The sequence below is a fragment of the Cetorhinus maximus genome, chromosome 1 (genome assembly GCF_964194155.1).
Source record: "Cetorhinus maximus chromosome 1, sCetMax3.hap1.1, whole genome shotgun sequence".
NCBI lineage: Eukaryota > Metazoa > Chordata > Chondrichthyes > Lamniformes > Cetorhinidae > Cetorhinus > Cetorhinus maximus.
The window spans coordinates 70,464,293-70,488,224 of NC_135879.1; the positions used below are offsets into that span (position 1 = coordinate 70,464,293).

The 23,932-nt window shown below is 42.7% G+C and overlaps 1 protein-coding gene across 2 annotated transcripts in view; it reads left to right on the top strand.

Moving 5' to 3' along the window:
- The first annotated feature begins 419 nt into the window (after positions 1 to 419).
- Positions 420 to 23,932, top strand: part of klhl2 (kelch-like family member 2) — a 141,248-nt gene continuing 117,735 nt past the window's right edge. For both annotated transcript variants that reach the window (XM_078542154.1, XM_078542161.1), the window contains exons 1-2: positions 420 to 746; positions 23,715 to 23,840. In XM_078542154.1, the coding sequence (XP_078398280.1) occupies positions 676 to 746; positions 23,715 to 23,840 (197 nt within the window). In that variant the 5' untranslated portion in view covers positions 420 to 675. The remainder of the gene's footprint in view (positions 747 to 23,714; positions 23,841 to 23,932) is intronic.

A 23,932-nucleotide genomic window follows, 5' to 3' on the forward strand; every position in this document is an offset into this window, starting at 1 on the left:
AAGTGACTGGAATAAGGCACGTTGTGAGAAGCCTTATGTTGCACAAATTGAACACTGTGGCAAGCAGATCTGGTTTCACTTTATATATGCAATCACTGTTAATTATTTGCTTTTTCATCTTGTAGAGTCATGTATTTCAGTATAGAAAGCTTGCTGTATGTTCTAAGATACATGGTTTTAAATAGCAGGTACAGTTCACCACTTGACTGCCAAGGGTGTCTGGAGGCAGGGATTTGATGATACTGCTGTACAGTACTTTCTTTATAATTCCCATATTAGGGTTGCTTCTTTCAAGTCCTCCAACCCAGAGGGAGCTCCTGGCATACCATCACCAGGTAAATATCAGCTTTGATATTAGAAGCGGAATAAAAGTTGAAATTGGGAGGCAACTAGATGCTTTCCAAGGGGGCTGAAGGCGCGGAGCATTGTGGGGTATTGGAGGAGGAGATGGTTTGCAGGAAGCACCGCCTCTCTTGTCCCCCTGTCCCCTCTCCTTTTCCCCTAAGCTGTTGAGAGGCTCAGACAGACAGCGCGGGGAGTTGGTGCTGGAGCAGAAGCGGGCGATAGCCGGCGTTGACCCAGTTAACGCCTGGACAACGGTGCAAGACAATGGAGCGCGTGTGGGGAATGGAACGGCGCTAGAATGGGGAAGAATCCCACACGTTCCTGAGTGGAATGGTGCAGCGCGCCGAGCTCGCTCTGCGCAGTCGGCAACAGGCGGAGGAGACAATGGAGATACAGCAAATGTGAGTCTGTGACTACCGTCACAGCCAGGGGGACAGCAGACTCACTCAGAGTGAACGACAGGACAGGGCGGGGTGGGGAACTCCGGCCGGAGGGGTGGGGGGGGAGGGGAGAGAGACCCCGGCCAAGGGGAGGGTCTGCTCAATGATGGGAGTCTCCCTGCTCACTAATCACAGGGAGCTCTCCAGCCAGGGGAAATCCGAGTAGAGTGGGCTTAGAAACGACTTCCAAGTGCAAGCAGATCTGGAGTGGGGTCCGGGGAAGCACGAGCTTCAGTTTTTGAAAGACAATGGCAATGCAATTGTTTTAGCATTTTAAAAATGCTGTAATTATGAAGTATATGCAGTAAGGTAGAGAGAGGTGAATGTTTGGGCATATCAAGATGTCATAAGTCTATTGGAGATATGTGTTTTTTGGTGAGGGGGAGAGAGGTTGGAGGACTTCTCCGTGGATGTACGGCAGCTGTTGCTATAGTGAATATTCTGTTGCTTATATACAGAAGTTGCCTTTTTGTTTAGAGGGAGATGTGTTAGGGTGAGGATAAAAATTAAAATCTCAGTTAAATGTAGGAGATCGTGTTGAACTAGGTTTTTGTTTCAAAGGGGGTCAGCTGCAATAAATGAATGCAATAAAACAGACGTTTGAAAAGTATTTGGCATATCTTTTTTGGAGAATATCAATATATCATTTTTTAATACAGTAGCTTTGAATAAATGGCACGATTATGTATTTTGACTTGTGGTGTTGACACTAGAATTTCAGCCTTGAGTATGTTAAATTTTAATGTACTGCACTCTAAGCATCCTCTAAATTTCAGTAAAGCACAATGGTGGGCATGTGGTTTGTACTGTTGACTTGAATCGTGGGGGAAGCCCACTTTTGCTCTTCAGAACTTAGCTATGTCCAGTGGGGATGTTTAGAACAATATAATACTTGGGTGAAGAACTGGCGGAAGTGATTGAAATGATGAATTATGAGCAGACAAGAAGCACCTTGGTATCCTAAAGCATAATATCTTAATTGTGATTCCTTGTACTGTATTTTACATTGTAGCTTTTAATCTTTTCATCTCTGCATTACATGATATGTATCTTTTTTAAAAAAAATGCTGTCTATATTTCTCTTCTATATTTGTTGAAGATCATTGCATTTTCATTTGATTTATTTTATAGCCTGATTTTCTCCTTGTCAGATGAACAATGTAATATTGCTGTGACTGGCTTCATGGCTAAATGCACTGCTGTGTGTCATGCTGCATACACGATTATACAGTTCATGAATGGCCCTGGTTTGACTTCTGGATTGAGTCAACTGATTTTTGCCTTAGTGATTTGGGCGTGATGTTAAGGGTCATTTTGGCAACCTTCGATTAGACAGAGGCAAAACTGCATGGGTTCTGTCCATTGATCCTAGATGCAAGTGTACATGTGGAGATGTTGGATGACGACATCTCATCCCACACATTCCCCACCCCCCTTTGTTCCAATTGCCTGCCAACACTCGTTGATTGGGCCCACATAATTTCTTCGAAAAGGCGTCATCTCAGGATATAAGGATTAAATTGGAGGCGAGCAATAAATATGATTCTGAATATATAGATTTTAAGGGCCACCACACAAAATTAATAGAGATATGTTGTGTCGAGATTTGAAACAATTCTGCAAAGCTTGTTTGGAAGGACTTGGGTTCTATTTGAGTTTTTTTTGGGGCAGTGGAATAAAGCATACATTGTTTATATCCGTTGCAATTTACACTTACCAAGTCCATTTCGTATTTCTCCATATATATTTTTTACAAAAAGTTTGACTCAAAAGTATTATATCTCTCCATCTCAACTTAACTCATAAAATGCTGGAAATTCTCAGCAGGTCTGGCAGCGTCTCTGGAAAGAGAAACAGTTAACATTTCAGGTCGGTGACTCTTTGTTAGAACTGGGAGTCCTTCGAGATGTAATAGTTATTAAACAAGGCAGGGAAAGTAAGGGAGGGGAGCAAAGAACAAATGGGAAGGTCCGATAGGATGGAAGGCAGGAGAACTGTATGACAAAGGGGATGATTGTACAAGGCAAAAGGGATGGTGATGGGCCAAGTAAAGAAAGCAAGGATGGGTTTAGAAGAGGTTTGAGGGAATAGCAGACTCATTACCAAAAACTGTGGTCCAAAGATATAGGGACAGCGGTTATGATCTGAAATTGATTAAATTAATTCAGAAATTAGTTCAGAAAACTAAAGTACTTAATCAAAAGATGAGAGATGTTGTTCCTATTGTTTTCATGACACCACCGCTGAATATCAAACCATTGTTTTCAAGACAATCACTGACCTCACCTCCCCTGGAGATCTTCCCTCCACAGCCTCCAACCTCATAGACCCCATTCCCGAATAGCCCACTCCTGCCTCCCTCCTAGGATCCATAAAGAGGACTGCCTTGGCAGACCCATTATTCCACTCTGGTCCTGCAGAACTGATTTCTTCCGGTCTTGGCTTGTTTTTATTCTCTCCCCTTATGTAGTCTCTTCTCACCTTCGTTCGTGACTCTTTTGATGCTCTTTGCCACTTTAGCAGTTTAGTGGCTTTAACTGTCGTCTCTTCACTATGGACGTCCAAACTCTCTATATCTCCATCTCTCACCAAGGCAGTCTGAGCCTCTCTGGTTCTTCCTTGAACAAAGGCCTTACTGGTCCCCATCCACTACCACCCTCCTCCCCCGGCTGAACCTTTCTCACACTGAGGGGAGTCAAAGGAGAAATTGTTTAATTTCTCCAAGTAGAATGTATTAGCGTGGGAACCTGTATGGATCCTAGATTTTCCTGTCTTTTTTTGTAGGATTTATGGAACATTCTTTGCTCCTTTCCTAGTATACTGATGATTGTTGGCACCATTTCCTGTTGTTGCCTAGAACTGGAAAATTTCATCAACTTTGTATCCAATTTCAACCTTTCACTCATCTCAAAGTTTATTGTAGAAAATAAAAGCTCATGGTATAGAGGTTAACATATTGGCATGGATAGAAGATTGGCTGGCTAAGAGGAAGCAGAGAGAAGGCATAAATGGGTCTTTTTCAGGTTGGCAAGATGTAATGGATCGCTGTAACACAGGGATCAGTGCTGGGACCTCAACTGTTCACAATTTACATAAATGACTTGGATGATGGGATGGTTGCCAAATTTGCTGATGACATAAAGATAGGTAGGAAGCTATGTTGTGAAGAGGACATAAGGAGGCTACAAAAAGATATAGATAGATTAAGTGAGTGGGCAAAGATTTGGCAAATGGACTATAATGTGGGCAAATTTGAAATTGTCCATTTTGGCAGGAAGAATAAAAGAGAAGTATATTATCTAAATGATGAGAGATTACAGAACTGTGAGATGCAGAGGGACCTGGATGTCGTAGTGCATGAATTGTAAAAGGCTAGTATGCTGGTACAGCAAGTAATTAGGAAAGTGAATAGAATGTTATCATTTATTGCAAGGGGAATTGAATACAAAAGTAGGGAGGTTATTCTTCAGTTATACAGAACACTAGTGAGACCACATCTGAAGTACTGTGTACAGTCTTGGTCACCTTATTTGAGGAAGGATGTAAATGTGTTGGAAGCAGTTCCGAGAAAGTTTACCAGACTAATACCTGGAATGGGCGGGTTGTCTTATGAGGAAAGGTTGGACAGACTAGCCTTGTATCTACTGGAGTTAGAAGAATAAGAGGCGACTTGATTGAAACATGTAAGATCCTGAGGGGTATTGACAAGGTGGATGTGGAGAGGATGTTTCCTCTTGTGGGAAAATCTGGAACTTGGGTCACTGTTTAAAAATAAGCGGTCGCCCATTTTAAATGGCGACGAAGTGACATTTTTTCTCTTGAGAGTCGCGAGTCTTTTGAACACTCTCCCGGAAAAGGTGGTGGAAGCAGAGCCTTTGAATATTTTTGAGGCAGAGGTGGGTAGATTCTTGGTAATCAAGGGGGTGATAGGTTTTCGGGGTAGGCAGGATCCAGATTTTATTTTACTGTCAGATCAACCATGATCTTAGTAAATGGTGGAGCAGGCTTGAGGGGCCGAATGGCCTCCTTCTGCTCCTTGTTCGTATGTTCACCTTGTCCATCTCTGACTCTCCCCTTCCTCGACTTCTCCGCCTCCATTCCTGGGTATAGTCTATCAATGAATATTCACCATAAGCCCACTGACTCCCACAGCTGCCCTATGTGCACTTCCTCACACTGCGCTTCCTGCAAGAACTCTTCTATTCTCCCAGTTTCCCCTGCCTCTGTCACATTGGTTCTGTTGATGAAGTCTTCCATACCAGTGCTTCTGGTATGTCCTCCTTTTTGCTCTTCTGCTTTCACCCTTTTCCCTCCCTCTACTACCCTTGATGTTCCCCTTGCCCTCACCTTACACCCCACCAGCCTCTACATTCAACAGATTATCCTGTGTCATTTGCTACATGATGCTACCCAGGATCACCAACTGTCCCTTTTTTACAGGATTGCCCCACATGAGTCCACTGTCCCGAGCTGCATGGTGCTGGGACGCTGCTTGTCTTGTACTTCAAACCTTTAAATATTATGCCTGTGCAGCACTTGCTTTCCCCCATTTGCACACTCTAACAGGTCTGGCAGACCCCAGCACCCTCACAGCTTTGGCAGCAGCCCCCCAGACCCCCTTAGTAGGCTGTCCCTTAATTTTCTCTGCGAGAGTTGGTCACCCTGATGCCACCACCAAACACATCTTTGCTCTCCCCTTTTCTTTCAGCATTATAGAGGGACAGTTCCCTCCGTGACACCCTGATCTACTCCTTAATCACCCCTAACACCCCATCCCCTTCCCAAGGTACCTACTCATACAAGTTCTGGTGATGTAGCACCTGCAATTATACTTCCTCCTTCCTCACCATTCAAGGCCCCACACACCTTCCAGTTGAAACAGCGATTTACCTGTACTTCTTTCAATTTAGTATAGTTATTCGCTGCTCATGATGCGGTCTCCCCTACACGGGGTGAACAAACCCAGATTGGGTGATTGCTTTGCTGAGCACCTCGGTTCAGTCCACAAGTAGGAGTGTGACTTTCCAATCGCCTGTCATTTAGATTCTTCACTCCCACTCTGACCCTTCCTGTCCTCAGCCTACTACAGTATTCCAATGTATGCTTAAGGAAAAACACCTCATCTCCTGACCTGGCACTGTACAATCCTTCTTACTCGACATTGAGTTGAACAATTTCGGATCATAACCCTTTTGCCACTTGATTCCTCCTGCCTTCCATCTTGTTTGTTCTTTCTTCTCCACCCATCAATGCCTTTCCCTGCCTTGTTTAAAAATTTTTACATCCCCAAGAACTCCTAGTTCTGAGGAAAGGTTAACTCTGTTTCTGCCTCCATAGATGATGCCTGACCTGCTGGGTATTTCCAGCATTTTCTGTTCTTACTGTATTTCAGATTTGCAGCATCCTCAGTATTATGCTTTTGTTTTGGAAGATTTAGTATGTTCCATTCTCACAGCTCATTAACACCTACTTTGTTAATAAAACTGTCAGCGAACTGTATGGAAACCAAAATTTTGTACACTCTTTTCTGTGGCGCATTTAACAGTTAATTCCTTGTTTCAGGGCAAAAATACAGGATGTATTTAAAAAGGTTTTTCATCTATGAAGTGTTTCAAAATTCTGTGCCACAACTGTCATTTTAGAAATGGTTGAGACACAAATTTCGTTTGAAAATGCATATACACCTTCAGCATAGAACTCTTATGAGCGTCCCACAGTCAGTGCTCAAACTGCCCACACCAAGAGTATACAGTAAAAAACACATGCAAATTGCAGATGAGCAAGAAATGACTGTTAACCCAAGACCTTTCCTACTTGTGATAGTGAAAAATCTGTACAAATCTGTTTGTAAAATAAAGAACGAGGCTTTAGATGACATATCTCTCAGACATCTTATAGTGCTTTACGTATAATCAGGTGCACATAATATTGCTTTCTAGGCAAACGCAGCAGTCATTTTGGACAAGGTAACAACCCACAAAGAATGAAATGAATGATTACCCAGTTTTGATTGTGCTTGATGGAGGAATGTTAGCCAGAAGACCAAGTGATCTAAGTATGTTTTGAATGATAGCTCAGGTTTTTGAGGTAATTGTTGAAGGAATGGTGTTCACCTTTCACTATTCTGATAGCTGCCCACTTAACCTTTTGTGGGCTTTTGAGCAAAGACTTGCTGTCATTGGGTGTCTGATCCAGTGCAGTGTTCTCTACAGGGCACCTGTCCCATGTGTTACGATCCTTGGTGAGACCCTGGGATGTGTGGGTTTGGGGGTGGTGTTGGGGAGTTGGAGGGAGGATCCGGTTAGCGACCAGTAACGTTTTGCTTAAAGTAGTTAAAGGTTGAAATTCAAGACACCTGCTTTTGGAATAAAGCCACAAAATTCCATGGGGTTTTGAACAAACAAACAACAAAATTTATTATGCAAGTTCAGAAGGATAAAGCAATTTACAATATGTATCTTGTACTCTAGCATTCAGGGTAAGTATGAGGTACATGTGAATTAACAGAAACTGTGGCTGAACACACCACATTATAGAGTAAATGACAGATGCAACCAAGACAGAGTCCATAGATTTCTCAAATTATCCAGACGTTAGTCTTACTGTGAGTCAACCAATCTCGCTGAAATTTAATTCTTTCCAAACGTGTCTCCCACTCAGATGACTTTAACAATGGTCCACCTCACAGGGATTCGATCTCAAGCAGAACACCACTGCTCCAAAGGGGCTCAACGGCCCACAGTATGGAGTCAGTCTTCTAACTGCAGCTCTTTCTTTAATTCCGAGCCTATTTCGTTGCTCCCTTATTTTAACTTACTTTAACAGGGCCTAATCCTGTTCCTCTGTCTGTGACACTTCTTGGCTAGCAGACTGCCTCAAACTGACTCCCTGAAGAAGAGTTGTTCACTGACCCTTCAGCTGTCCTGGGCACCTATCAAAACACTCCCAGAGGGTCCCACCCTGGTTCCTAGGTAGGAACCAATGTAACCAGAATTGGAACATCCTGTACTTTATGTTACAATCACCACAGATCAATGGGTTTCATGACATGTGTGAATAGGCAAGAAACAATAGGGTTCTTTGCAACCAGCATAAATAGTTTCTCTTTTTCTACCCTGTCTGTTCTTAATTTCTTGAAAACTTTGATCAAATTACCCCTTCCTTAACCGTCTAAATTCTGGGGAATACAACCCTGGTCATGTGAGCCCTCCTAATAACTTAGAGTTTAGGTTTCATTCTGGTAAAACTACGCTGCAATCCCCCTGGGGTCAACATATTCTTCCAAAGATATGATGCCCAGAACTGCTCTTGGCATTCCAGGTGTTGTCTGACCAGAGCTTTGTTTAGCTGAATCATGAATTCCAATCCCTTGTATTCTCATCCTGTCACATAAAACGAAGCTTTGGTTTAACATTCGATCCAAAGGTTAATGAACAACTGTGTGCGGGACTCGCCCTACAATGTGTGCTATTATGGTGTGGGTTTGAGGCTACAACCAAAGACATGCAAGTATATACGTGTGTCATGCAAGTATATACGTGTGTCACTTTTCCCAGTGAGTTATTGTGAAAAATATCAACACATGGATAAGATTAAACCATGACATCAGTCCATTGAGAATAGAGGAAAATACCACTAATTAGTCACTTTTTAAAAGGCAAAGATATATTCAAAATTCAAAACTCATTCAAAATTTTAGTCTTATTCTAATAAGGCATTAGTTATGTTGGAATTTTACAACTAAATGTGATTGAAAATTTATTTTTAACTAACTTCCTTTCAGTAAGAAACACCCAATGATTGCCCCTTAAAGAGAGCCCCTAGGAATAAAATGTTAAAACTTAATGAGCTCTGAAGATAGTTTTTAGCTGCAGGGGTGTTTCTCTGTGTAGCAGACTGGTGCATGTATAATATTTAAACATTTTCACGCTAAAATGGAATTTATACAGACTGCCAGTACATTACTGATATTAAAGTCAAAATGAGGCACAGCCAAGTGACCCACCTAAGTTTTACTGCCAGCTTGTGTTGAGTTTTGCAATTAAGATGCTCTGCACATGTTCTACTCCTAAGCAACTCATTTTTAATGTTTTAAAAGAACGAGCAGGATCGATTGCTTTCCCATAACATCAAAAAGAATTGAATACTAAGTTTTATAAAGAGATGTGGGAGCTTTTGGACGCCGAGGCGATCCATGACAAACGTGTCCGCGGGGAGTGTAAGCAGCTTGAGGAATTCCGGGTCAGGATTATTGATCTGGAAGCCGAAATGCAGACACTGCGTAACATAAGGGAGGGGGAGTAATACCTGGATACTTTGTTCCAGAAGACAGTCACATCTCTTAGAAGAGAGTCATCTGTTTTGGTCAGCAGTGAGGATCTGACTGTCAGTGAGGCAGGTATTGGGACTTAGCAGACAGTAGTGGAGGAGCTCCAGACTTTGCAATTGTCAAACAGGCTTGAGGTGCTCACAACTTGTGTGGATGAAAGCGAAGTCTGCAAGGTGGATGAGCTGGCTGGCCATGGCACAGTGGTACAGGAAGCCATTCAAGTTGGGGGAGCAAAAAGAAATGTAGTGATAGTAGGGGATAGTATAGTGAGGGGGATTGACACTGTTCTCTGCAACAAAGAGCGAGAGTCCAGATGGCTATGTTGCCAGCCCGGTGCCAGGGTTCAGGACATCTGCTGAGGGCTGGAGAGGAACTTGCAGTGTGAGGTGGAGGATCCAGTTGTCGTGGTCCATATAGGTACCAATGACATAGGTAGACTAGGAAAGAGGTTCTGCAAAGTTAGTATGAGAAGCTAGGTACTAAATTAAGAAGGAGAACCTCCAAAGGTAATAATCTCTGGATCATTACCTGAGCCACATGCAAATTGGCATGGGGCAAATAAGATTAGAGAGATGAATGTATGGCTCAAAGACCAGTGTGGGAGAAGTGGGTTCCGGTTTTGTGGGGCACTGGCATCATACTGGGGAAAGTGAGGGCTTTACCGTTGGGACGGTTTACACCTAAACCATGATGAGACGAGTGTCCTTGCTAATCGCATAACCCGGGAAGTAGAGAGGGCTTTAAGCTAAACGAGGGGTGAGGGATCCAGTTTGAGTAGAGGTAGCAATTCAAGGTGTAGAGTCAAGACAGGAGAGCAAAATAGTAATATGAGAAATGAGGGTCAGAGAATGGCAGGAAGGGACAGAAAGAAAAAACCTAAGAATACATCAACAGTCAAGCCTAGATGTTACAAAGGTAACAAAAAGACAAAACTGAAGGCTCTCTCTGAATGCTACATGCATTCAGATAACAAAGTAAATAAATTGATCGTCCACATTGAAGTAAATAAATATGATCAGATAGCAATTATGGAGATGTGGCTGCAGGACGACAAAGATTAGGCCCTTAAGATTGGCGGGTACATGACATTCAAGAAGAATAGGAAGCTAGGTAAAGGTGGAGGGGTAGCACTGTTAATCAAAGAGGGCATTGGCGCAATAGTTAGAGATGACCTTGGTTCAGGAGATCAGGGTGTAGAATTTGTTTGGGTGGAGATGAGGAAAAGTAGGGGGAGAAGGTCATTAGTGGGAGTGGTCTACAGGCCCCTAACAGTAACCACAGTGTAGGACCAAGTATTCAAGAGAAAATATTGTGTGCTTGAGATAAAGGGACAGTAATAATCATGGGTGATTTTAATCTAGACATAAACTGGAAAAATCAGATTCGCAGTAGTAGCCTGGATGGGGAGTTCTTAGAATGCTTTTGGGATAATTTCTTGGAGCCAGAATGTTCTGAAACCAACCAGAGAGCAGGTTATATTAGACTTGGTATTGTGTAACTTGACAGGATTAATTAATGACCTCAGAATAAAGGCATCCCTAGATAATGGCGACTACAATATGATTGAATTTTACATCCAGTTTGAAAGGGAGAAGAGCGGGTCTAAGATTAGTATCTTAAACTTAAATAAGGGCAACTGTGTGGGGATGAAAGCTGAACTAGCTGAAGTGAACTGGGAAACCAGGCTAGAGGATAGATCAATAGAGAAGCAGTGGCAGATATTTAAGGGGATATTTCAGAGTATTCGGAATAAGTACATTCCTACTATAAAGAAAAATCCTGAGGGTAGGACCCACCGTTCGTGGTTAACTAAAGATGTTAAGGAAAGCATACAACTCCGCAAAGATGAGTGGCAGGACAGATGATTGGACAGAATATGAAGAACAGCAGAGAGTGCCTAAAAGGTTAATCAGATGAAAGAAATTAAAGTATGAGAGGAAGCTAGCTAGAAATGTAAAAATGGATGCAAGAGTTTCTACAGGTATTTAAAAAGGAAAAGAGTAAATAAAGTGAGTGTTGGTCCTCTAGAGAGTGACAGTGGGGAGTTAATAGTAGATAATAAGGAAATGGCAGAAGAATTGAACAAATATTTTGCTTCTGTGTTCACTAAAGAGAATACAAAAAACATTCCAATAATAGCTGCAAATCAGGGGGTGCACGGGTGAAAGGAACTTGGTGAAATTGAAATCACTAGGGAAATGGTACTGAGCAAATTGATGGAGCTGCAGGCAGGCAAGTCTCCGGGTCCCTATGGGCTACATCCTAGGGTCTTAAAAGAGGTGGCTAATGAGGTAGTGGATGTGCTGGTGTTAATTTTCCAAAATTTGCTAGATGCTGGAAAGGTTCCATCAGATTGGAAAATAGCAAATATAACCCCTCTATTCAAGAAGGAATGGAGGCAGAAAACAGGAAAGTATAAGCTAGTTAGCTTGACATCTGTCGTAGGAAAGTTATTAGAATTGATCATTAAGGAGGTTATAGCTGAGCACTTAGAAGAGCTCAAAGCAATAGGGAAGAGTCAGCATGGTTTTGTGAAAGGAAAATCATGTTTAAACAATTTATTGGAGTATTTTGAAGGATTAATATGCGCAGTGGATAAAGGGGAGCCTGTAGACATACTGTACTTGGTTTTCCAGAAGGCATTTGATAAAGTGCCACATCAAAGATTATTACGGAAAATAAAAATGTATGGTGTAGTGGGTAACATGTTAGCATGGATAGAAGTTTGGCTGGCTGACAGAAAGTAGAGAGTATGCATAAATGGGTCATTTTCTGATTGGCAGGATGTGATGAGTGGAGTCCCACAGAGGTCTGTACTGGCGCTTCGACTTTTTACGATTTACATCAATGAATTAGGTGAGGAGAGTGAAGACATGATAGCTAAATTTGCTGATGACATAAAGATAAGTAGGAAAGTATGTTGTGGAGCAGACATGAGAAGGTTGCAGATGGATATAGATAGGTTGAGTGAGTGGGTAAAGATCTGGAAAATGGAGTTTGTGGGGAAAATGTGAAGTTGTCCTCTTTGGCAGGAAGAACAAAAAAGAGTATTACTTAAATGGAAAATGGCTGAAGAATTTTGAGGTGCAGAGGGACCTAGGTGTTCTAGTACATGAGTCACAAAAAGCGAGTATGCAGGTACAGCAAATAATTAAGAAGCCTAATGGAATGCTATCCTTTATTACGAGAGAGATTGAACATAAAAGTAAGGACGTTATCCTTCACTTATACAGGGCATTTGTGAGACAGCACCTCAAATACTGTGTGCAGTTTTGGTCTCCTTATTTATGGAAGGATGTACATGCGTTGGAGGCGGTTCAAAGGAGGTTTACTAGACTGATACTTGGAATGAGTATGTTGTCTCCTAGGAAAGGTTGGACAGACTGGGCTTGTTTCCACTGGAGTTTAGAAGAGTGAGGGATGATTTGATTGAAGTATACAAGATCCTGAACGGCTTTGACAAGGTGGACGTCGAAAGGATGATTCCTCTTGCGGGTGAGTCCAGAACTAGGGGGTACTGTTTTAAAATTAGGGGTCGCCCTTTTAAAACAGAGATGAGGATAAATTTTTTCTGAGGGTTGTGCGACTTTGGAACTCTCTGCCTCAGAAGGTGGTGGAGGCTGGGTCATTGAATACTTTTAAGACAGAGGTAGATAGATTCTTGTTAGGCAAGGGAATCAAAGGCTATCGGGGTTAGATGGGAATGTGGAAATCGAAACACGAGATCGTGAGCCATGACCTTATTGAATGGCAGAGCAGTCTCGGTGGTGGGGGGGTGGGGGGGGGGGGGGGGGGGGGGGCGGGGGGCGGGGGCGGGGGGGGGGGGGGGGGGGCGAACAGCCTACTCCTGTTCTGTTTTCTTATGTTCTTATTTCCAGCTGATTTAATTGGCCCAGTGGAGACTCTAGGTGTAGCTTTGCACAACGTTGGAGTTGCACTGCATCCGATGCATAGTCAAAATAGTCTGAAACTATGTAGCAGAGAGAGAATCAAATACCTTTGTTTCAGGTCACTTGGAAGTTAGGAGATGGTGTCCCTGGAAATTATGTTGAGCTTCACCTTAGTGTAGAATGCCGAGGTCAGAATGGGAGTAGGGAGGAGAATTAAAATGACAAGCCACTGGAATTTTGGGGTCAAGCTTGAGAGCAAAGCGACTGCTTGATCTGTGATTGGTCCCCCCAGTGCAGCAGATACAATATACTATATTGAAAGAGGTGTAAGTAAATCATTTCCCCTTGGAATGAGTGATAGGGCCCCTGGATGGTGTGAAGGGAGGAGGTGAAATGGCAGATGTTGCATCTCACCTACTTGCCCAAGAAGGTGTTGAAGGTGATTGAAGAGTGGACCAGGTTGTTGAGGAGGGGGAACGATCACTTTGGAATACTGGGAGAGGCGGGGAAGGTAGGTTTGGTGTTTGCATTTCCACCACCTCCAGTGTGATGAATCATGAATTTATTTTAGTTTATTTAAAGCTTGAGAATGACCTGTTAAACATGAATTGACTAAATAAAAAAAGCATATTTTGTGATGGCACAGCTTTGTGAAAAGTGAGGGGCATGGAGGGGCTTCAAATGCGCATAAGCTCTGCACAGGTAGGATTATTTTCAATGCTGTAGCTTTCTATGCCCTCCATAATTGACTTTCTGACTTCGATTTAACAGTGCAAGTGAATAGAGATTTAACATGCAATAAATTATCAAGAAATAATGCTTTTTTTCTGTATTAAACGTTCAGGTAACTTTTAAGGGTAACTGCAATGAATAACAAATATTTTCTGTGATGCGTCACCGGCAATTTAACTTCATTTTCCCCCATGGATCTCTGACAGCAGGGCAATGAAGTGTCTTCAGATTAACCACTAATACAGTTGTTACCTTTTTAACAAAAAATCCATATACTGAAGATGCTGGAAATTGGAGCTAAAAGCAGAAAACACTGGAAAATATTGGTAGGACTGGCAACATCTGTGGAGAGAGAAACAGAGTTAATGTTTCATGTTGAAGACCTTACAGATGTAACGGGCAGCAAGTAGGAAGGGGTGGGATTGAAAAGGTGGAAGGCAGGAGAGATTAAAGAGATAAGGGACGATTGTGTAAAGCAAAAGGGGATGGTAATGGGGCAACTAAAGAAACAAATGATTGGCCGAAAGAAGGTGGGAAATAGTAGAATCATCACCTACAGCTGCTGCTCAATAAAATGAGGGTACTGGTTCTGATCTGAAATTGTTGAACTCAGTGTTGAATCTGGAAGGTTGCAAAGTGTCCACTCAATAGGTGAGGTCTTGCTCCTTGAGTTTGCGTTGAGCTTCATTGGAAAAGTGAAGGAGGCCAAGGGCAGAGAGGTTAGAGTGGTAGTAAGGCAGAGAATTAAAATGACAGGTGACTGAAAATTCAGGATCATGTTTGTGGACTGAATGGAGATGTTCCATAAAGTGGGCACCTAATCTTCCCAGTGTTGAGGAGACCACTTTGTGAGTAGCAAATACAGTAAACTAAATTGAAAGAAGTACAAGTAAATCACCTTTTCATCTGGAAGGAGTGTTTGGTATCTTGGAAGGTGGGAAGGGAGGAGATAATAGGGCAGGTGTTGTCTCCTGCGCTTGCATTAAAATGTACCCATGGCGAGGAGAAGAGGGTATTGGGGTGATTGAGAAATGGATCAGGACATTGCAGAGGGAATAGTCTCTTCAGAATGGTGGAAGGGGAGGAGAAGATGTTTGGTGGAATGGAGTTGCAAATGGCAGAGGATGATCTGTTGAATGCGGAGGTGGGTTGGCAGGTTAGCATCAGGGGAACCTCCTTGTAGCTTTAGAGGGAGGGTAAGTGGCAAGAGCAAAAATATGGTTGAAGCAAGGGAACCGGGATGGAGAAGGTTGAAAGCCTTGCCAACTATAGTGGAGGGGAATCCTTTTTGAGGGGTAAAAAAGCCATATCAGAAACACAGGTAGAGATGGTGGCATTGTCATAATATATGTGCTGGAGAAGGAGAAACAGAGACACTGGAATAGAGCTGTTCCAGAAAGTAGGGTTTGAGGAACTGTCATCAAGACTTGGTGGGAATCATTAGGCTTATAGTACTACCTTCAGAAATGAGGAAGTCAAGGACGGGAAGAGTCAGAGCTGGGCTACGTGAAAGTGAGTGGGGGTGAAAATTGGGAGCAGAGTTAATGAAATTTTCCATTTTTGGTTGAGTGCATGAAACGGCACCAACATTGTCATCGATGAACTGAAGGAAGCGGTGAGGGAAGAGGCTGAAGTTGGACTTGAACAAAGAATATTCCGCATATCCCAAGAGAAAATGGCTAAGACCCATACAGATTCCCATTTTTATCAAGGCTTATCAAAGTCACAAACAACATCCTTTGGGTCTGTGACAAAGGTAAACTATCCCTTCTCATCCATCTCAACCTGTCAGCAGCCTTTGACATGGTTGACTGTGGCCTGATGGTTGTCTGCTTGCCTGACTCCATTCTCATCATCCAGTCATAGCCAGAGAATCACCACTGATGGCTTCTCTTTGCGCCCCCGCACTGTTTCCTCCAGTGCCCCCAAGGATCTATCCTTGGCCCCCTGCTATTTCTCATCCATATCCTCAGCGACATCATCCGAAAACAGCATCAGTTTCCATGTGTAAGCTGATCAAACCCTCTAAACCACCCAACCATTATCACCATCTCTTTCCTCTTCTGATCGCCCCACTGTTTCTAGATTGTCAGACTCCTTGTCTGTGGTAAATGAGCAGAAATGTTCTCTAACTAAATATTGAGAAGACTGAAGCCATTATCTTTGTTTTCTGCCACAAATTCCATTTCCCAAACACTGACTACATTCATCTCCTTGGCAACTGCCTGAAGCAAAACCAAACTGTTTGCAGCCTTGTCTTTTTTTTAATTCATTCATGGGATGTGAGCATCGCTGGCAAAGCCAGCTTTTATTGCCCATCCCCAAGTGTCCTGGAGAATGTGGTGGTGAGCTGCCTTCTTGAACCGGTTCAGCCCATCTGGTGTGGATGCACCCACATTGCTATTGGGAGGGAATTCCAGAATTTTGACCCAGTGATGTGTTTCCAAGTCAAGATGGTGTGTGGCTTGGAGGGGAACTTGAAGGTGGTAGTTTTGCCAGGCGAATGCTGCCCTTGTACTTCTAATTGGTGGAGATTTTGGGTTTGGGAGGTGCTGTTGAAGAAGCCTAGGCAAGTTTCTGCACTGCATCTTGTAAATGGTACACGCTGTTGCCACGGCACGCAGATGGAGAGAGTGAACGTTTAGAAACATAGAAAATAGGATCAGGAGTGGGCCATTCGGCTCTTCGAGCCTGCTCCGCCATTCGTTATGATCATGGCTGATCATCCAACTCATTAGTCTGCTCCTGCTTTCTCCCCCTGTCCTTTGATCCCTTTCACCCCAAGAGCTATACCTAACAACTCCTTGAAAACATACAATGTTTAGGCCTCAACTACTTTCAGTGGTAGTGAATTCCACAGACTCATCACTCTCTGGGTGAAGAAATTTTTGCTCATCTCAGTCCTAAATGGTCTACCCCGCATCCTCAGACTGTGACCCCTGGTTTTGGACTCCCCCATCATCGGGAACATCCTTCCTGCATCTACCCTGTCTAGTCCTGTTAGAATTTTATAGGTTTCTATGAGATCCCCCCTCACTCTTCTGAACTCCAGCGAATATAATCCTAACCAACTCAATCTCTCCTCATATGTCAGTCCCGCCATCCCAGGAATCAGTCTGGTAAACCTTCGCTGCCCCCCCTCTATAGCAAGAACATCCTTCCTCGGATAAGGAGATCAAAACTGCACACAATATTCCAAGTGTGATCTCACAAAGGCCCTGTATAATTGCAGCAATTCACCCCTGATCCTGCATTTTAATCCTCTCGCTATGAAGGCCATCATACCATTTGCTTTCTTTACCGCCTGCTACATCTGCATGCTTGCCTTCAACGACTGGTGCACGAGGACACCCAGGTCTCGTTGCACATTCCCCTCTCTCAATTTATAGCCATTCAGATAATCTGCCTTCCTGTTTTTGCTCCCAAAGTGGATAACCTCACACTTAATCACATTATATTGCATTTGCCATGCATTTGCCCACTCACTCAGCTTGTCCAAATCACCCTGAAGCATCCCTGCATCCTCCTCACAGCTCACCCTCCTACCCAGCTTTGTGTCATCTGCAAATTTGGAGATATTACATTTAGTTCCCTTATCTAAATCATTAATATATATTGTGAATAGCTGTGGTCCCAGCACCGATCCCTGTGGTACCCCACTAGTCACTGCCTGCCATTTGGAAAAAGACCCGTTATATTCCTACTCTTTGTTTCCTGTCTGCCAACCAGTTTTCTCTCCATCTCAATACACTACCCCCATCCCATGTGCTTTAATTTTACATGCTAATCTCTTATGTGGGACTTTGTCGAAAGCCTTCTGAAAGTCCAAATAAACCACATCCACTGGCTCCCCCTCATCAACTCTACTAGCTACATTCTCGAAAAATTCCAGTAGATTTGTCAAGCATGATTTCCCTTTCGTAAATCCATGCTTACTCTGTCCGATTCTGCCACTGTTTTCCAAGTGCTCAGCTGTTAAACCTTTTATAATGGACTCTAGAATTTTCACCACTACTGACATCGGGCTGACTGGTTTATAATTCCCTGTTTTCTCTCTACCTCCCTTTTTAAATAGTGGGGTTACATTAGCTACCCTCCAATCAGTAGATAAAGATGGTAAGATTAGATTTAAGATGGTGGATGGGGTGCCAATTAAGTGGGCTGGATGGTGTTGAGCTTCTTGAGTTGTTGAAGCTGCACTCATCCAGGCAAATGGGCCTTATCTCATCGCACTCCTGACTTGTGCCTTGTAGATGGTGGACAGGCTTCTGGAGTCAGGAGGTGAGTTATTTGAATTTGACTTGAAATGAGCTTCTGTGTCATGAAGACCGCCTATTTCAACTTTCGTAACATTGCCCTGATCTGCCCCTGCCTTTAGTTGTTGCTGAAACTCATGTACTTGTGTTTGTTACCTCCAGACTTGACTAATTCAGCAAACTCCTGGCTGACCACCCGCTCCTCTCTCTAAGCGTAAGGCCATTCTAAACTAGTTTGCTCATGTTCTAACTTGCATTAAGAGCTATTCACCCATCATCACTGTGCTTGCTGACATACATTGATTCTTGGCCTCCTGTCTGTCCCTGATTTTAATTGTACCACTATTGACATTAAGCTCTGGAATTCTCTCCCTAAACCTTTCTGCCTCCCCTCCCACCCCTCTCTCTTCCTTTAAGATGCTCCTTAAAGTGATTGCTTTGACCGAGCTTTTGGCCCCCTGCCTAAATCTCCTCATGTACCTCGCTCTCAGATTTAGTATTATAAAGCCCCTGTGAATTGTCTGGACACATTTTATTTCATTTGAGGTGCTGTATAATGACAATTTGTTGTTTTTATTTAGAGGTAGTGAATGGAGTCAAATAAAAAGTTGCTCAATGTGAGAGAAAGTTCAGCCAGGCAGAGGTGGGTGATGCTGGATTACAAACTATCTTTTAAATATGCCCTTATCTATATACTTTGCAACATTTTAGGACAAGATAAAAGATGGATGAGGGCTATAAGTAGAGCAACAACACTGCTGTACTGCATTGAGTAACAAAGATAATGAGATTTGCCTTCACTGTTAATCATTGTCTTGTGCCCAAAATCTAGGCTGACGCTCCAGTACAGTATTGAGAGTACTGCATTGTTGGAGGTGCAGTCTTTCGGTTGAGTCACTAAATTGAAGCCCTGTCTGCTCAGGGGTGGATGTAAAAGAACTCATGGCAATATTTTGAAGAAGAGCAGGGTAGCTATCCCTGGTGTCCTGGCCAATAGTTACCCCTAAATCAGCATCAATAAAACTTGATTATCTGATGGTTAGCACATCGCTGTTTGTGGAAGCTTGCTGTGTGGAAATTGGCTACTGTGTTTCCTAAATTACAAAAGTGACTACACTTCAAAGTACTTACTTGGTTGTTAAGTGCTTTGGGACAGCCTATGGTCATGAAAGATGCTATATGAATGCAAGTCTTTGTGCCAATTATAGAATGTTTCAGTAATCATCTGCATGTTATTTCTCAAAATGCAAACATCATAAACAATGACTGATTGTGTCAGATAGGTTGGATGGATGAAAGGACAATGTGATGCCTTGGGTTTCATATACACTGTCCACCCCATCCAAAACCATGTGATTTTCCCCTAGGAAAGGGAAAAAGAATGAGATTGATTAACCCAGGCCAATATAGGGCAAAAAAATCCTGGGAGTTCCTCTCTGACCCATCTAGACGTTCAGAACTCTCCCAGGAGGTTACTCTGGCCCGGGATTCAATGTAGTTCCTACCTTTTGTAACCCAGTTAGAAACGGGTTCACATGTTGTTTGAAGCAATTCAGTGAATCGGTGTCCACCTCATGAGATGACAGCCTATTCCAGAGAGCCATCGTACTCTGGGAAAAGAACCACCTCCTGACAGCTAACTCAGATCTGGCCATATACAATTTAAAATTGTGACTTTTTCCTCATCTGTTTAATTTCAGCAAACTGTCAAAATAACCTAGCAGCCTACCTCTGCACTCTTTCCAAAGCTTTTATCACCCACCTTGTAAAGTGACCAAAATTGGACAGTCAGGCCTCACTTGAAATACTAAGGACTTGTACAAAGGCAAAATATGCCTTGTCTTGCAATCTGCTGTCCCATGCACACCAACACCATATTTGCTTTGGATATCACTTTGCAGCAAGACTCATGCACCTTTAGAGATCTGTCCACTAGAATACCCAGATGTCTGTCTTTCTCCACCTTCTTTAATGCTTTTTGCTGGAGGACATAATATATAAATCATCTGTCCTGCCCAAATGCATTTCGCTACAGTTTTCCAGATTAAACATCATTTGAAAGGCGGGAGCCCAATTTTCCAACACAGCGAAGATCTGCCTGAACCTGTCCGCATCACCTACAGTCCTAACACTCGCCCAGATCTTAGTCTCATCTGCAAATTTCAGATTGTGCCACCAACATCGATATCAAGATCATTAATAAAAATAGTAGTGTCCTTGCAATAAACCTGGCATTGATCTTTCAGCGTGAATATCGTTGTGCACCAACAATGTGGAATGCACTGGACATCAACATTAGCCCTGATAATGGCTGTTGTCATAAAAAGAATCTCGTTGTCTGTATCATTTTTTTAAATAGCTTGGAGTAAATTTTGGGTTTCGGAATGCTCTTGTGAATTGTTTGAATCTTTGCCTTTCTGAAATACTTGCTGTTAGAAACAATAAAGAAAAGTGGTAACTAATTTCTAAGCTGCGCAGCAATCTGCAATGTACTGTGCAGTGAAACAAACAGTTTGTGCACAGCCAGCATTCCCTTCAAGTGTGCAAGTGTAGCTGCAGAGCAGTCTTACAGGGATCGCACACCTCAACGAACAGGCTGAGCAAAAGGGAGAAAACTTGGAGGGAACATTGGCCTAAATTGTAAAATGGTGAATAGCTTGAACAGCTTTTTTTTCCTGTATCAGTGTTCGTGGAAGAAAGTGGACATGCCCTGGGGCGCAGATGGCTTGCTTATTGGAGGAGATAAGAATTTTAATTTTGAAGTATTTAGATACGGGAAATCAATGTAGGTAAGTGAGGACAGAGGAGATACCGGGTTTGGATTCTATATGAGTGAAGGTATTTTGGACAAGTTGAAGTTGATAAATGGTGGAAGATGGGAGGCTGGCCAGGAGAGATTGGAATGGTTATGCCTGGAGGTGATAAAGGCAAAATTGAGCTCTTCAGTCGTAGATGGGCTGTGGTCAGGGAGGGGCAGGAATGTCACTGAGCTGGCAGGAGGTAGTCTTGTTGATCGAGAGGATGGGATTGGAACGCCAACAATGGGTTGAATAGGATGTCAGGATCATGAACAGTTGGTCCAGTCAGAGACAGTGGCTATGGCGGAAGATTAAATCAGTGGCAAGGGCACAGAGTTTGTTGTGGAGGCCAGAGGCCATGGCTTTGGTCTTCCCAATGTTTAGCTGGAGGAAACTGCAGCTCCTACACCACTTGTCCAATGTCATAGAGGCAGTAAAAGCTGATTCCACATCTTTGGAGCACATTGCTAATGGGCACATAGATGAGGGGACAGTCGGCGCAGACTCGATGGGCCGAAGGGCCTCTTCTGCACTGTGATTCTGACTACAGATAAATCATAAGGAACTCTGGAAAATGACATTGGAGATACTTTGGGAAGTCAAGCAAGGGCTGTTCCACCAATATGGACAAGGAAGTGGTGTGGTTAAGCAAGTCAAATGCTACAGAAGGAATGAGACATGTTCCATGGTCAAAATCATAGAAATATCGCATCATTTTTATTAGGGCCATTTCAATGTTGTTGGCCAGTGGGAAACCTGATTTAGGGATTCAAACAGGAAGCTGCAGAAGAGATGGGCACGGATTTGGGAGGTGATAAGAACTATGAATGAAATGTTAATCTACAGGGTACCATGCGTATTGCTATGTTCCTTTTGTAAATGCAAGACCTGGTCTGTACATCACCTTGGTGCTGCATCACTTGTGAAATGCTGAATGAAAGCCAGATGTCTTCCTATCAGGAAGGTCACTTTTGTGGCTATTATAGTGGCCATTCAGAATGGCATTGGTCAAGTCCTGCAAAGTGGCTGGTTGGACTCGATGTGGTCTTGAGTGAGAGAAAAATCGAGAATATTTTAATGACTGTTGGGAAAAATACACTTTAATGAAGGCATATGTTTTAAAGACTTAGGTTCACTTTTTTCCTTCTACCCCTAGGGCAAACAAGAGGTCTTAACAGTAGAAGGAAAGAATACAGTTTTACTTGTTACATTGATCATGTGGTAAAATCTGAAAATTGGATGTCATTAAAATTGAAACTGATTGAAATTGAGAATAACTATACCCAAGCCTGTGTAATGTTCATATGACTAAATCCAAATACTTTGGTTATTCTGAGATGAACATCAGTTTTCTGCACTCCAGATGCACACACTTGTATTTAAAAACCACCTTTAATGAAATTAAAAACAGCCCAAGGCACTGCATAGGAGCATTATCAGACAAAATTTGACAAACCATGTAAGAAGATAATGGGCGAAGTGACCAAAACTTTCACCAAAGATGGGGGTTCTAAGGAGCAACTTAAAGGAAGGGAGCGATGTAGAGAGGCAAGAGAGGCTTAAGGCCTAGGCAGTTGAAGGCATGGTCACCAATTGGACAAGTGCTGAGATCTTACGGGGTTGTACTTCTCCCAACTAATTATATACTTTAGGTACAATTCGGTGTTCTGAGCAGTTATGGTCAGTATTTAACCAGATGATAATGGTGACAATTTTGAGGTTTCCACTTGTTTTGTATGCAAGTCTTTATACAATTAAGTTTCCTTTAATTTAAAGTGAAATAGAATGCCCAGAATAGGGGAATGGAGATCATACTCAGCTCTGCCTGGAGATAGGCCCATGTCATCTGCACCCGAAACCTATTGAAGATCAAATGACAAGTTTCACACCTTGACACACAAGAGTGGCAGCTGCTTTTCTGGGCACAGAGATGTGCAGACACCGAGACACTGAGCAGGAGACAGGAACAGCTACTGCTGTGAAAAGCAGAGGAAAAGTCTTTTATGTGTTAACCGCCAAGCAGGATGTTGGTGAGAGCTCATCCTCTGCTCCTGTTTGAAGAGAATGGACTTGTGGAGACTTAAGGAATGAGTTGCCAGAGTAGGATTTGCTGCTGGAGGCCTGATGGGGATACTCAGAAGACTGAGTGGAACAACTTTCAAAGGACATTGGAAGACTCGCCTTGGAGTGGCAGGGTGAAGGGAGCCTGCTGGAAAACTAGGAGGAGTTTGGAACTTAACGTTCAAGGCTATATATCTGCTGGGAGCGTGGCATAGAAAATGTGTCATAACGTATTTTGGTTGTGTTAGTTAATGGGGCGGTACCTTTTCTTTAGTTTGGGTCTGTCAAGTAGTGTTTAGACTATGTTGATTTTAGTGCGTGACAGTAAAAGTCTTGAAACCTAAAACCTTTTCCTGTGATTCTTTTCATCAGTCACTGGGAAATTCATCTCACTTTTTAAGTTATCAGTCTCTGGGGGTCTCTAACAAGCTAAATCTAGAAAGCTGTAAAGGAATACTGGTCCTGTATTTAAGGGTTTCCTGACTCGGTTACACCTTTACAACCGCTGCAACACAAACTTTTCCATTACAGTTTTTACATTTTCTGCTTGTATGCATAACTTACACAGTGTTACAGTGTATACAGCGATAAATGGTTTTTTGAGACGTTAGGTAATGTCACTAATCGATCATGCTGCTCCCACAGTTTTGGTAAAGTGTATTTTTTAAGATGCTTTGTCAAAGTAATGCTAGGCTTTTGATTGTGGTAGTCTACTTTGGTTTAATCTTTCCTTTATAATTCCATAAATATATTTGTTTGACTGTTTGTTTGCTGATTTAATTGCACTAAAGCTAACTATTAGCCACATTTTATCTGTTACGGACCCCTCTTGTTGGATATTTAATCCTCGTTTTTGCTTGCAGGTGCACAAAATTATGCCAACATAAACGCCATGATCTAAAGGATGATGTTTCTGAGAAACAGTGTCCAGTGACTGTAAACCCTCGTCATATGAAAAAAGCTTTTAAAGTTATGAATGAACTGAGAAGGTATGTCTTTGTATGTTTGTTGTAGTGTCGTGGGGTTTGAAACAAATATTTTAATGACTAACAGTCACTGTGTGTGGTTCTACAGTTCTGTA